This window comes from Pseudonaja textilis, chromosome 2, assembly GCF_049901715.1.
Source record: "Pseudonaja textilis isolate UNSWEBS1 chromosome 2, rPseTex1.2, whole genome shotgun sequence".
Classification (NCBI taxonomy): domain Eukaryota; kingdom Metazoa; phylum Chordata; class Lepidosauria; order Squamata; family Elapidae; genus Pseudonaja; species Pseudonaja textilis.
In genome coordinates, this window is record NC_141991.1 from 56,686,708 (window position 1) to 56,699,195 (window position 12,488).

Consider the following 12,488-nt stretch of genomic DNA (forward strand, 5'->3'; position numbering starts at 1 on the left):
TAGTTTGAAGCTCTATGTTCTCCTTTTCCTAGTCGGATCCTCCTCCCTCCCAGCACAAGTTGGATCGAACTATCGAATGGCGCTAAAACGGGAGAGACGGAAGTGGAGCAAAGAGTTTGTAGGCACATCATTCTGCACTGCAGAAATGTTTTGTTGCTGAGTAGTGTAAAACCTAATGTAAATTAACTGAGATCGGAGAAGACCTGCAACCGGTTCAGTATCGAAACCTCTCTTGTCTTCCTCCGTCTCCTCTCCCCCCCCATTCTGCAGAATGGTAGCGCCCGAGACGGCTTTCTTTGGCGGCTCGTTCGAAGTGGTGCAGGAGGTAGAGTGTGGTTAGTTTGGTCGGTTAGTTTGGTCGGCGGGCTCAGAAGACGACCAGTGGCATCTGCTTCGGGCAAAGGTACTGTAGTCTGTGAGCATCATCACGCTGCGCGTTGTTTTGCTTCCAGGACTTTCCTCACATAATACAGAGACCTCGGAGTGTTTTTCTCTTCCTCCTCTTTCTTCCCCAAAACTCCCAACTGTTTCTTCCTTGAGGATTCCCAGGCTTAGGCGACTAGGTTACTGGCATCACATATGGGACTGTTTTTGAAAAGTCTGCCTGTCAAAACTGGCCAGCAGTCGTGGAGTTAGAAGCCGTGGTCCAACAAACACAGACCACCCTGCTGAATTAGGAGGTTTTTTTTTTGTTGGAGCGTAAGTAAATAAATATACTGGTAACAATTTTAATGTAAATTGTTGCAAGTGTAATTTTCTTGTGTGTGTGTGTGTGTGTGTGTGTGTGTGTGTGTACACACATCCTAAATTTGCTTCAGATAAGGCAAAAACTGTTTTGCATTAGATTTATGGTATTGTTATAATTTCAGTAGTATTTCAATGACAGCTTTCCACAACATCTCCCAAGAAAGCAAATAATAATGCTGCTTTATTTTCATCGGACTGATGGAGACAAACTGAAATCTTTAAGTTACGAACAGGGGAGAAAAAAAGTTGCCCAACTGCTGTATTTATATTAGTTTTTTCGCTTTAGGAAGATAAGTGCCTGAAAAATGAATAGCAATGAATTTGAGGCCTGCGAAGATGAAATTAAATGTTTGGAAGAAGAAATTAAGATGCTAACAGAAGAATATGAACATAATCAACACCAGTCAGTGACATATACTGAAGCAGAAATAATGGAGATCATGTAGGTAATGTTTTGTTTGTTTATTTAAATAATGTACATGGATACCCATCTCTGAAGCAGACTACAAAGATTAAGACACAACAATGAAAGCAATAAGGTGTTATATGACACCTTTCAATGATAAAAAAAATATGGCTAGCCTACTCTCCTGACCGAAATACCTGGGAAACAGCAAGGTCTGCAGAGTTTTACAAAAAGCCAATTGGGTCAACTCCATTTGGATCTGGGAGGAAATGTTGTTGTCCAAGGCAGGTGCTACCATGTATTTGGCTTGCAATTACTAAGAATTTTCCTATGATTATTACACTAAAATCTTTGTGTTCAAAATATGTTGTATATAATTATGTTCAATAAGCTGAGAAATTCTACAAGATTTTATTAAATTATATTAAGTCAATATAAAAATACAATTTTCTATAAAGACCTGCATAGAAAACCTCATGCCTTTTGTATAAAAGGTTCCATCCCCGAAATACAAGGAGTCTTAAATTTTGGATTTTGGAACATTAAAAATTAAAGCTTAATAGCATAAGAGTTATGTAATGTTTAGATATAAGAAGCTGACCAAAATACCTAATGATATGATACTACTAAGTTGGTTTCCTAAATCAGTGTAGGACAAAACCCATAGTACAATAATTTTTATTCAACTTCAAGTTCTCTGAAGAATCCATATTTAGAGAGACCAAATCTCTAATGAGTTAAAACAACTTTAGTAAGAATTTAAATAGAGGATTCCATTTCTCAACCTTAATTAAATCCACAGAGAGCCTCATTTAGTACATCTGCATTAGTGTTCCCAAAACTTTGAATTGAGTAATCTCATTTGGTGAAATTGATGGATGAGTTAATTATATTCTGCATAGGGGTTTTGTCCTCCAGTATCTCACCTGGAAGATACTTGACCTCTCAAAAATATATAAAAAGAATAATCGTATTCGTTGAAAGAAGTATAAGTTGCATTGTGCATCATCTACTTGTAACATGTAAAATAAATCTATTATTCTGTCCTAGATTCATTCATATTAGATATTTGATTTCCCCACACAGATAAATAACTTATGGAAAAATAAAACTTTGTTAAGTAACATAGTTTCTATGCCAATATACTAGAGGTTTTTCATTTAGTCTAGCTGATAAAAGTTTTTGCTTACTGTAGGCAATTACTTAGAAGAAAACCTGAAGAACTGAAGCAATCCAAATCTTCTCCAGATCAGGAAACTCAACTCCATTTGTTAGAAGCTGATCTCTCGTTTATAATGAAATTTACAGGCATTTTCTTTACACATTATTCACGTAAACTTGTGGAAAAAAGTAGGTATTTTAATGATTGTCACAGTATTATACACTTTTTTCAAACTTCATACATTATTTTGATTCAACATTGTATATCTAGTCTCAAAAATTGATATTGCCATATTTTAATAAAATTAAAATTATTAACTGTTATTCAGTACCTAAGACAGAGAAAGTATTATATTTCAAATTTGGCTAGTCCTATCAACCAAAGCTGATTAAACTGGCCAATCAAATCTCAGTAATCAAGACAATTACTTCATATCTACCTTTACTTCATAGTACCAAAATTGGACTAAAATTGGATATAATTGATAAAGACATTCTTTGAATAAAAACATATTAAAAGGATCTCCAAAACTATTCTAATATACAAATTTAAGATATTGATATTGTTGTTCTAGTTTAAGTGACCCACAGTTTATTATGGTTTCAAAATCAAAACAATCTCAAGTATGGTTTGTTGAAAGCTGACTTATAATAAATCCTAATTAAATAACTATGGTTCTGAAACCAGATGAATTCAGTTTTATCTGCCAAGGTGATGCAAGCATGCTCTGTACCATTTCTCAGCCAAAAGTCCAATTGAAATGGGTGCAGTTAATCAACAATACTGAAGTAGCTGCGGAGTTTTGAGACCACTATCAGTTTTATCTTTCCCAGGAAACAGAATATTTAAAACAAAGCTCTGTTGTATCCTTTTTTGTCAGGCAGACTTATTTGGATTTTTGACAACATGTTTACTAAAGGGACTTCACCTAATTCACAGAATAGCTTATGGTAGGTGTGGCCAGTTACATTTACAGAAGGCAAATCTGTGAGGTTGCTTCTGCCTACAGTCACTAGTGTTCTCTACCAGTGAACTCGGTATTTTTTTTTTTGAGCAAGCAGACATGTTTCCAGACAAAGTAGTGGAGTAGAGCTATATATCATTTTCATTTTCTAAGATGCCAGAGGCACTTTGTAAAGTTGCTGGAGGTTATAGTTTGCAACCTGAAAACTTTCCTATTTTAAATTTAAAAAATCTTTAAAAAACTATCCCGCCAGCCCAGAGTCACTACATTATTTGTATTTTAGACAGACTGCTGAATTAATGAACTGACTATGTATCTTATATTAAATAGGTTAGCTTTTAAAAGTTATTGATTAATAAAGAACACATTATTGAAGGATTATACAGCTGATTAATTTTAATATTTCTTCATTATAGATGGATCTAAAACTATTCAAACTTATAAGCTGTCAGGAAAGTGTCAGTCAATCTCATTTCAGTTGGAGTTTAAACTCACGGAAGAAAGTCAGGTAATGGAAGATGTTTTTAAAATAAACTAGAGCATTTCACTAAGCTTCAATAATTATCATACACAAACTGAATTTGTGACATTTCTTGTGAAACTATCCATGGTTCTTGGTGTAATTTTGATACATTAATTTAATTTTCTAAAAAGGTTAGTAATTTTATGCTGATGAATATATATTAAAATATTGCTTTTCTGTACTAATGTGTAAGTTTTGGATACCACATACTTTATTCCAAACTTCATACTTTATATTTGATTGACAATTAATACTATTTACATAGTATTAATGTAAGCCAAATCTTCATGTGGTTAAATACATAGAATAAGCAGTTGAAGAAGAAACAGGAAAATGAAGATATAAATTTCCTAATTATCTTAACTCTTTAATTTTTCAAACAGTTATCTTGACAGGAAAAAGTTAATAGAAGAAACAGAACCTGCAATTCTGCACAAAAATGAATCCCAATAAAATTAAATAAATATAATGTTGCCAAAACTTACAGCTTAAATGTATTTTGTATGTTTTGGAATCAACACAAAAATAAATTCTAGTAATACTTCAGTTAGAAATGTATTCTTATGCTTGATTTCTTAGAAACAAGTTAAATTGATAAACAAGCAAGGACTAAATCTAAATTGCCAGTAGGTGGCATTTCTTCTTAGGCTTGCAAAGCTACCTTCAGTAGTGGCAGCATGATCCCAGGAAAAGATATGTTTGGATGACAGAGTTGCCAGTAGGAATTGTTTGCACACTTGTAATCCAACATCCTTTTCCCTTTGAATCTGAAGCATTACCCGGGTTCCAATATGTATCTACAGTTACATAAGCATCTTTGAAAAGTCTAGGCATTTTGAAATGTTTTGGTATTTCCTTTTCTTCTGTTTCCTTTTTTTTACTAAAGGAGCCATTTGTTTTAATTTTTAATTGCATTAGTTTTTTAAAACTTTGGAATGGAATACAGGTATATACATAATAAAAGCTTTGAACTGCTTTGAAGATACATACAGACAGTCATTGATGATTCTAAGTCAAATCACCATGTGACCAGACCCAATTTCACAACCATTTTTGTAGCACATCATAATCATGTGAGTGCAAGATGCTGCAGCTGGTCATGAATGCAAACTGATTGCCAAGCACATAAATTGCAAATGTGACCATGGGGATGATGCAAGTCATAAGTACAAGTACAAGTCAAAACATTTTTTGAGCCTGTCATAACTTTGCATTGTTATTAAACAGTCATACGTTGAAGACTACCTGTATATAAAACAAGTGAAATAGTCTGGTAATTTGCTCCTTCAATCATAAGATGATATCTCAATATTAGCTATTGTAGTCAAATGTCTATATCTAAAATATTGTACCGTTAATAAGTTTTTTGTTTCTAAGAATACATAGGAACACTTTCACACAGCATAAGTTTACTTTGAAAACAAAAGCATATTTGTTTTTGGTTTAGTATGCTGTAAATTCAATCATACTGGATCTAAAAAATGACTTATTATTTATAGCTTAGCACAAGGATTTTGAATCTAAGCCATTGTCCTGTTCTGCAAAGCTGATCCTGTATATGGAAAGCAAGTGACATGTACTGTTGTAGGCTTACGTTTTTCTTTACTGATCAACAGATGAATGCGTGGACAAGAGTTTTCTGATAAAGAGTCCTCAGTGCTTTCTTAATAAGATTGATCCTAGCAGCAATAATCCTGAGTTAATTGCCTGTTCTTGATGTTGTCTGGTAATTAGAAACTTGACAATATAAAATATGGCAATGACTAGTAAACATGCTGAATTCATAAATTAAATAGGCATTAGATTAAAAATAATTTAAAATATAAATGTTTAATACAATTCTTTGAAAATGCCATAGACTATCATATTTTGATGAAATAATCAAGTAGGATCCTGTTTGAGTTTAATATATTCCATAAAATAAACTTGGAGAAATTAAACTTGAGAATCCAGTACACAAAATATCTAAATATGAATTCCAAAAATTGCATTATAAATTCACAATGTGCTTTTAATAATAAAAACAAAATTTCAGAAAAAAATATGCCCCCTGGCAAAACATGGTCAAATATTGGTTTCTACAAACATAATATAAGTTTAGTCACTTTCCTTCATGCACCTACTTTTTGGACCATCAGATATCAAATTTTAAAATTCCTTCAATGGCTTGAAAATGTGCATGTTTGAGAATGCATAAATACAGCACAGTGGAGGTTGTTGATTGAGTAGTAACTGATCCCACTTCTCCCCTCTGCCCCTGCCTTCCCCTTGTGTTTTAATGTTGATTTTAATTGTTTATGTTTTAATTGTGTGTGTGTGTAAGTCTCCCACAGTTATCCTATGGGCAGCCAATAAATTTTATTTATAAATAAATAAACAAACAAGGGTACATTCTCAGAAGCTCTTTGCTGCTACAATATGCCATAATCAACTTGTCCATGCTATACCAATTGGCAGTTATTTTGGGGAACATTTAAATCTCAAACTCATTTGAAGTTTCTCATAACATTTATATTTAAATATTAAGTAAGCTGTGACTATTTGACAGATGTATGTATAAATGTGATTTGTTCTTCACTTTTTAACTTACAAATTTTCTTCCCCCAGATGAACAGAAATGCTTCTGCTATAGTAACTGACCTTAATATTATAACATTATGTGACACACACTGTGATTTAAGCAAGCTTGTTTCAAGGTAAGATTTCAATTGCTAGACATGTTGGTACCGGAGAAGTAGGTGGGGATAATCATAGGAAAATTATGTTATTATTTCTTGCATGCACTGAAAAGCAGTGGTTGGCAGTTACTTTTTATTTATAAGATTTATTAAGCCAGGTCTCTGGGCAATATACAAAAAATATACAAAAAAGTGACAGAATTAGAAACATGTAGCAATCAAACATCAACCAAATCTTTTTAGGAATATATTATAGTCCTCTTCCTCTTTTTGAGGCAATCATTGAATTTTCATCCATTTAGTGGTGGATAAGATTTGATTCATAATGGTCTATGATGAAAAGCCAACTGAAGAGTAGACTTAGTTTGATCATGCCAGTCTTCTTTAGATATTAACCATGGTATCTACTTTTTGCTTTTGTTCCTTACATTCTGCACTGTTCTTCTCTTTTTCCCTTTCTTTCAGCTTTTCACAGAAGTTAGAGATTAAGCAAATCTTAGTATAGTTGAACATGTTAACAGGTTCTTTCATTCTAGAGTTATATATTTGTAATCAACATATTTCTCTTCCTTCCTCCTTTTTCCTATGACTTTTTTTATCATATTTTTAAAGGGGAATATTTGTAGCTTAGGGTTAACATGAGTGATCCTTGGTGCTCTTTGAGCTTGTTGTCCTGTAGACATTTCATTACCCAAACCAGGTAACATAATCAGTACTAGTAAGAAGTGTTATTTGATGTCAGTTTATATTCTATAGTGGCTTGCCTGTCAGTGTTGCTGGGGGTGGTCTTAGAGATTCTTTAGTTGGGCTGTTTTCTGTTAGCTTCTTTGGCAGTTTCTTTTTTTAAAAATAAATTTTATTGTTTTTTAAGACAAACATAGACCATCAAAACATAAAAACATCAAGCCATCTTCCATATATATACATACAGTATGTCGGTTGGTTTACAAATTGTTTTGTGCTTCCACTTCGTAGTCTTCAATTACAATTACATTGTATATATTCTCATATTGTCAATCAAATAAAATACATTAATATCATTGTTAATCATTTGATTATACTATTATTCATTCATGATTTACAAGATAATCCATATTTTACGTAATTTGTTTTATGATAGTTCATATTATCATCTCAAATCTATCCTACAAACATTTTGTAGATATAATAAAAAGAAAAAATACATCTTTATATATTCATTATTTTCTAAAACTCTACATATTTCATACCATGTTTTATTATCTAACTGTTGATAGAATAGATCCCAAATTTTATAAAATTGTTTATCATCTTGTTCCCTGATTTCAAATGTCAATCTACTCATTTCAGCACATTCCAATATTTTCTTAATAATTTCCTCCTGTGATAGTATTTTCTCATTTTTCCAGTTTTTAGCAAATACAACCTTAGCCGCAGTTAACACATTTACAGTCAGATATTTCAATTCTTTATTGTATATTTCAGGTAAAATTCACAATAAAAATATCACTGGTTTCAAGTCTATATGCTTTTTTGTCATTTTTTTCCAGCCATGTGTGGATTTTAGTCCAATATTTTTTGTCATCTGCACAAGTCCACCACATATGGTAATATGAGCCAGGTACCTGATGACATTTCCAAAATTTTTCAGATTTCTTCTTGAATATTCTTGCTATTCTTGTCGGGGGGAAAATGCCACCTGTAAAACATCTTATACAAATTTTCTTTATATACTGTTGACATTGTCATTTTATAATTTTGAGACCACAATTTTTGCCATTTCTCTAGATCAATCCCATATCCAAAATTCTTCCCCCAAGCAATCATTGTTTCTTTAACTTCTTGTTCTTCTAATTTAATTTCTAATAAATATCCATACAATTTTTTAATCAGCTTTTCATCAGTACTTGTCAAAATCTTACCTAAATCAGTCAATTTATCATAGAAACCTTACATTTTAGAATCTTTATCATACCTTGAATGTATTTGCGCATATGAAAACCAATTCATCTTTATACCTTGTTCCTCTAGTTTTTGTATAGATTTGAGTTCAACCTTTTCATTCAATATTTCACCATATCTAACTGTTTGTTCCTTTTTTTATATTATAGGATAAGAAAATGCTTCAATAGTTGATTACCAGACTGGAATTTTCAAATAACATTGTCTTTTAATCTTCTCCGTTTAACCACAGAGACTCCCATATATAATGTCTTCTAAAATACCCCAGTGTTTTAGTTCCTTTATACCATAAAAAAGCATGCTACCACAGCAACAGATCATGTCCTTCTAATGTCAACAATCTAGCATTTCTTAATGTTATCCATTCCTACATCAAATTTGTAGCTTGGTAGTACAACTCCCAATTTGGCAAATGAAATCCTCCTCTTATTCTAGCATCTTTCAAAAGTTTTAATTTTATTCTCGCTTTCTTACCTTGCCATATATATTTCAACACAATTTTATTTAAATCTTCAAAATAATCTTTTCCAAGCCTAACTGGAATTGTTTGGAACAAAAATAAAATTCTGGGTAGTATATTCATCTTGATTGTTGATATTCTCCCTATTAATGACAGTTGTAAATTTTCCCATTTCGCCAAATCTAGCGCTATCTGCTGCTTAAGTTTAATATAGTTATTCTCTTTTAGTGTACTACATCTTGCTGTCAAATGTATCCCCAGGTACTTGATCTTATTCATGACCTGGATTTTCAGTACATCTGCCAGTTCTTCCTTTTGTCTTGATAACATATTCTTTATTAAAATCTTTGTTTTGTCTTTATTTATTTTCAAATCAGCCACCTTCCCATATACCTCTATCTTTTCTATCAATTTTAATGCTGTTTCTAGTGGGTCTTCTAAAATGAAAACCAGATCATCTGCGAATGCTTGCAACTTAAATTCTTCCTTTTTAATTTTCATCCCTTTTATATCCTTTTCTTCTCTAATATTTCTGTTTAACACTTCCAAGGTTAACACAAACAACAAAGGTGACAGTGGGCACTCTTGTCTTGTTCCTTTTCTTATATCAATAGAGTCTGTCAGTTCTCCCTCTATCATTACCTTTGCCGTTTGGTTATGATATATAGCTTCTGTTGCATGAATAATTTTTTTACCAAAGCCCATCTGTTCCAGCTGTAATAACATGAATCGCCAATTCACATTATCAAATGCCTTCTGTGCATCTAAAAATATCAAAGCCATTTGTTTTTCAGGGTGTGCTCATAGTATTCCAAAATGTCCAAGATTACTCTCATATTGTCTTTGTCTCTTTGGCAGAAATCCATTTTGATCAGGGTGAATAAAATTGTTTAGGTATTTTTTAAGTCTTTCTGTCAATATTGAAGCAAAAATTTTATAATCTGTGTTTAGTAAGGAAATAGGTCTATAGTTCTTGATTTGTAATGGATCGGTCTCCTCTTTTGGGATAAGTGTAATATAAGCTTCTGACCATGATTTAGGTATCATCTTCTTTAACATAACTTCATTCATAACTTCTAGTAATGGAAGGTTCAATGATTCTTGTAGTGTTTTGTAGAATTCTGCCGGAAGTCCATCTGGGCCTGGTGCCTTTCCATTGTTTTGCTTCTTAAGTGCTTCAGTTAGCTCCATCATCGTTATATTGCTTTCTAACATTGTTTCAATCTCTTTAGGTATCTGGGGTAGATTAGCATTCTGTAAGTACCGTTTAACTCTTTCCTCATCAATATTCTCTTGTGTGTATAGTTTCCCATAATAGTCTCATATAATTTCCTTCTTCTCTTTACTTCCATAGCAAACTTAGCCTCGATCATCTATTAATTGCAATATTTTCCTTGATTCTTTCTCCTGTCTCAGTTTATATGCTAACCATCTACCTGGTTTGTTTGCATCTTCAAAATAGTTCTGCTTCGCACCTCTGATTTTCTGTGCTAGTTCTTCTTTTTTCATTAGTCCCATTTTATGTTTAATTATATCCATTTTTAACTTAATGTCCTTTTTCTGTGGCATTTTCTGTAACTCTTTTTCAAGTCCTTTATACTCATCCTCTAATGTCTTAGAGGCTCGTTTTTTCGTAGTATTTCTTTTCCTTGTGTAGTCTATTGTCAAGTCTCTGGCATATGCCTTCATTGTATCCCATATGTTCTTTTTTATTTTCTCTAAAGAAAAAAGGCAGTTCTTTCTCCATCCTCTGTATGAAGTATTTTTCTTTTAGTATAGTATTATTTAACATCCATCTAGATCTTCTTCTTTGTCCTTTCCATTTAATTGTCATTGGATTGTGGTCTGCCCAAGTACTTGTTTCAATATTTATTTCTTGGATATTAGCTAACAATTCTGTTGACATCCATATCATATCTATTCTGGACCATGAAAAATGTCTGTTTGAATAGAAGGTGTATTGTTTAGTCTTAGCATTTCTTTCTCTCCATGTATCTTTTAAATTTATTTCATCTATCATTTAAAAAAAGGATTTAGAGAGAGTCTTTCTGTTTTGTTGTTTTCTGTGCTGCTATAATCCAGTTTATTGTCTACAATTCCATTAACGTTTCCCATCATAACTATATTAGCAAGTCCAATTCGATTATTTTCATATGCAGTTTTCTATAAAATTCTTTTTGATTGTCATTCGGGGCATAGATTGCAATCAAGAGTGTTTTCATATTATTGTCCATTATTTCCACCATCATCAGTATGGATCAATTTTGCTGGGATAATATCTTTAATGTATAAAACCACTCCTCTTTTCTTGCACTGTGTCAAAGAAGTGAATATTTTTCCTAATTTTGGCTGTATCAATAGTTGTTCATGTTGCTTTTTAATATGTACTTCTTGTAGGCAGATTATATCAAATTTTAATTTCTCTAATTAATGGAAAGTTTTCCTTTTAACGGCTGAGTTAAGTCCATTTATGTTAATTGTAATCAGTTTTTTCTCTTCCATGATTATATTTTATAAGTAGTTTTAGCAGATCTCGTAGATCTCATGTTGTTCTTTAACCTCCACCTTTCCGCCTACTGCACCGTCTTCTTTTTCGGTCGCTATTTGGCAGTCCTCCTGGAATTCGATTAGTGACACTTCTTTTTCTGTCTCCTCCTCTTTCCCTCCAAAATATTCTGTGTAAAATAATTCAGCTTTCTCAATTGAATCAATTCTATGTCTCTGTTTTGCCATGTAAACATTAAACCTTCTGGAATCAGCCATCTATAATTCACCTCTTTTTAAAGTAGCATTTTAGTCAGAAATCAGTATTCTCTTCTCTTCTCATCTCTCTCTCACTCTTCTGGGTACTTGTTTCAGGACCAGAGTCTCCTTATCTTTATATTTCAATGTTTTCTCTCTTGCCACTTGCAATATTTGCGTTTTAATGGCTTTCTTTGTAAATCTAATATGAACTTCTCCTGGTAAGCTATTTCTCATTGCATATCTTGTGAAGACTCAATAAACCTCATCTATTCCATCCATCATCTTCTCTTTGGTTATTTCCAAAGCTTCAGCCAAGATTTCTTTCTTTATCTCAGCTAGGTTTTGTCTCTCTTCTTCCTCTATGTTTTAGAATCTGACATATAATTCTGATCTGTCCATCTCCCATCTCAGCATCCCACTTTTATCTTGTTCAACCACAGTTAATCTGCTATCAATATCTCCAATCTTCTTATTTCTTTGTTTATCTTCTTCAATTTTTTGGAATCTCTCATCATACTTCATCATCATTTGTTGAATGTTCTCCACCTTTTCATCAGTTTTTCCTGTTCTTTGTTCAATGTTCTCTGTTCCCTTTTCAATATTCTCTGTTCTTGTTTGTATATTTTGAATGCCTTGCATAATCATTTGCAGCATCACCTTTTCCTGTTCTTTTTCTTACTGTAACATCATCTGTATTGAGCATTGTCCTCCAGATGGTGAAGAGGAAGAAGTAGAAGTTGAAGGACCAGCCGCTGTTAGTTTCCTACTCATTTCAGACAATTAACAATCTTCAGGTTCTTCTAGACCTTAATCCACTAGTGAAATAGCCAATTGTAATTCCAAGTAAAAATAGTAGGAAAAA

The 12,488-nt window shown here is 32.5% G+C and overlaps 1 protein-coding gene across 2 annotated transcripts in view; it reads left to right on the forward strand.

Annotated features, from left to right (window-relative positions):
• The window catches only part of CENPP (centromere protein P), a 147,581-nt gene that overhangs the window by 310 nt on the left and 134,783 nt on the right, over positions 1–12,488 (forward strand). The window contains exons 2-6 of one of the 2 annotated variants that reach the window (XM_087923971.1): positions 271–403; positions 1,034–1,189; positions 2,349–2,503; positions 3,696–3,787; positions 6,410–6,498. In XM_087923971.1, the coding sequence (XP_087780097.1) occupies positions 1,053–1,189; positions 2,349–2,503; positions 3,696–3,787; positions 6,410–6,498 (473 nt within the window). In that variant the 5' untranslated portion in view covers positions 271–403; positions 1,034–1,052. Of the gene's footprint in view, positions 1–32; positions 404–1,033; positions 1,190–2,348; positions 2,504–3,695; positions 3,788–6,409; positions 6,499–12,488 lie in introns of both variants that reach the window. The other variant, XM_026724588.2, reaches the window with a different exon arrangement.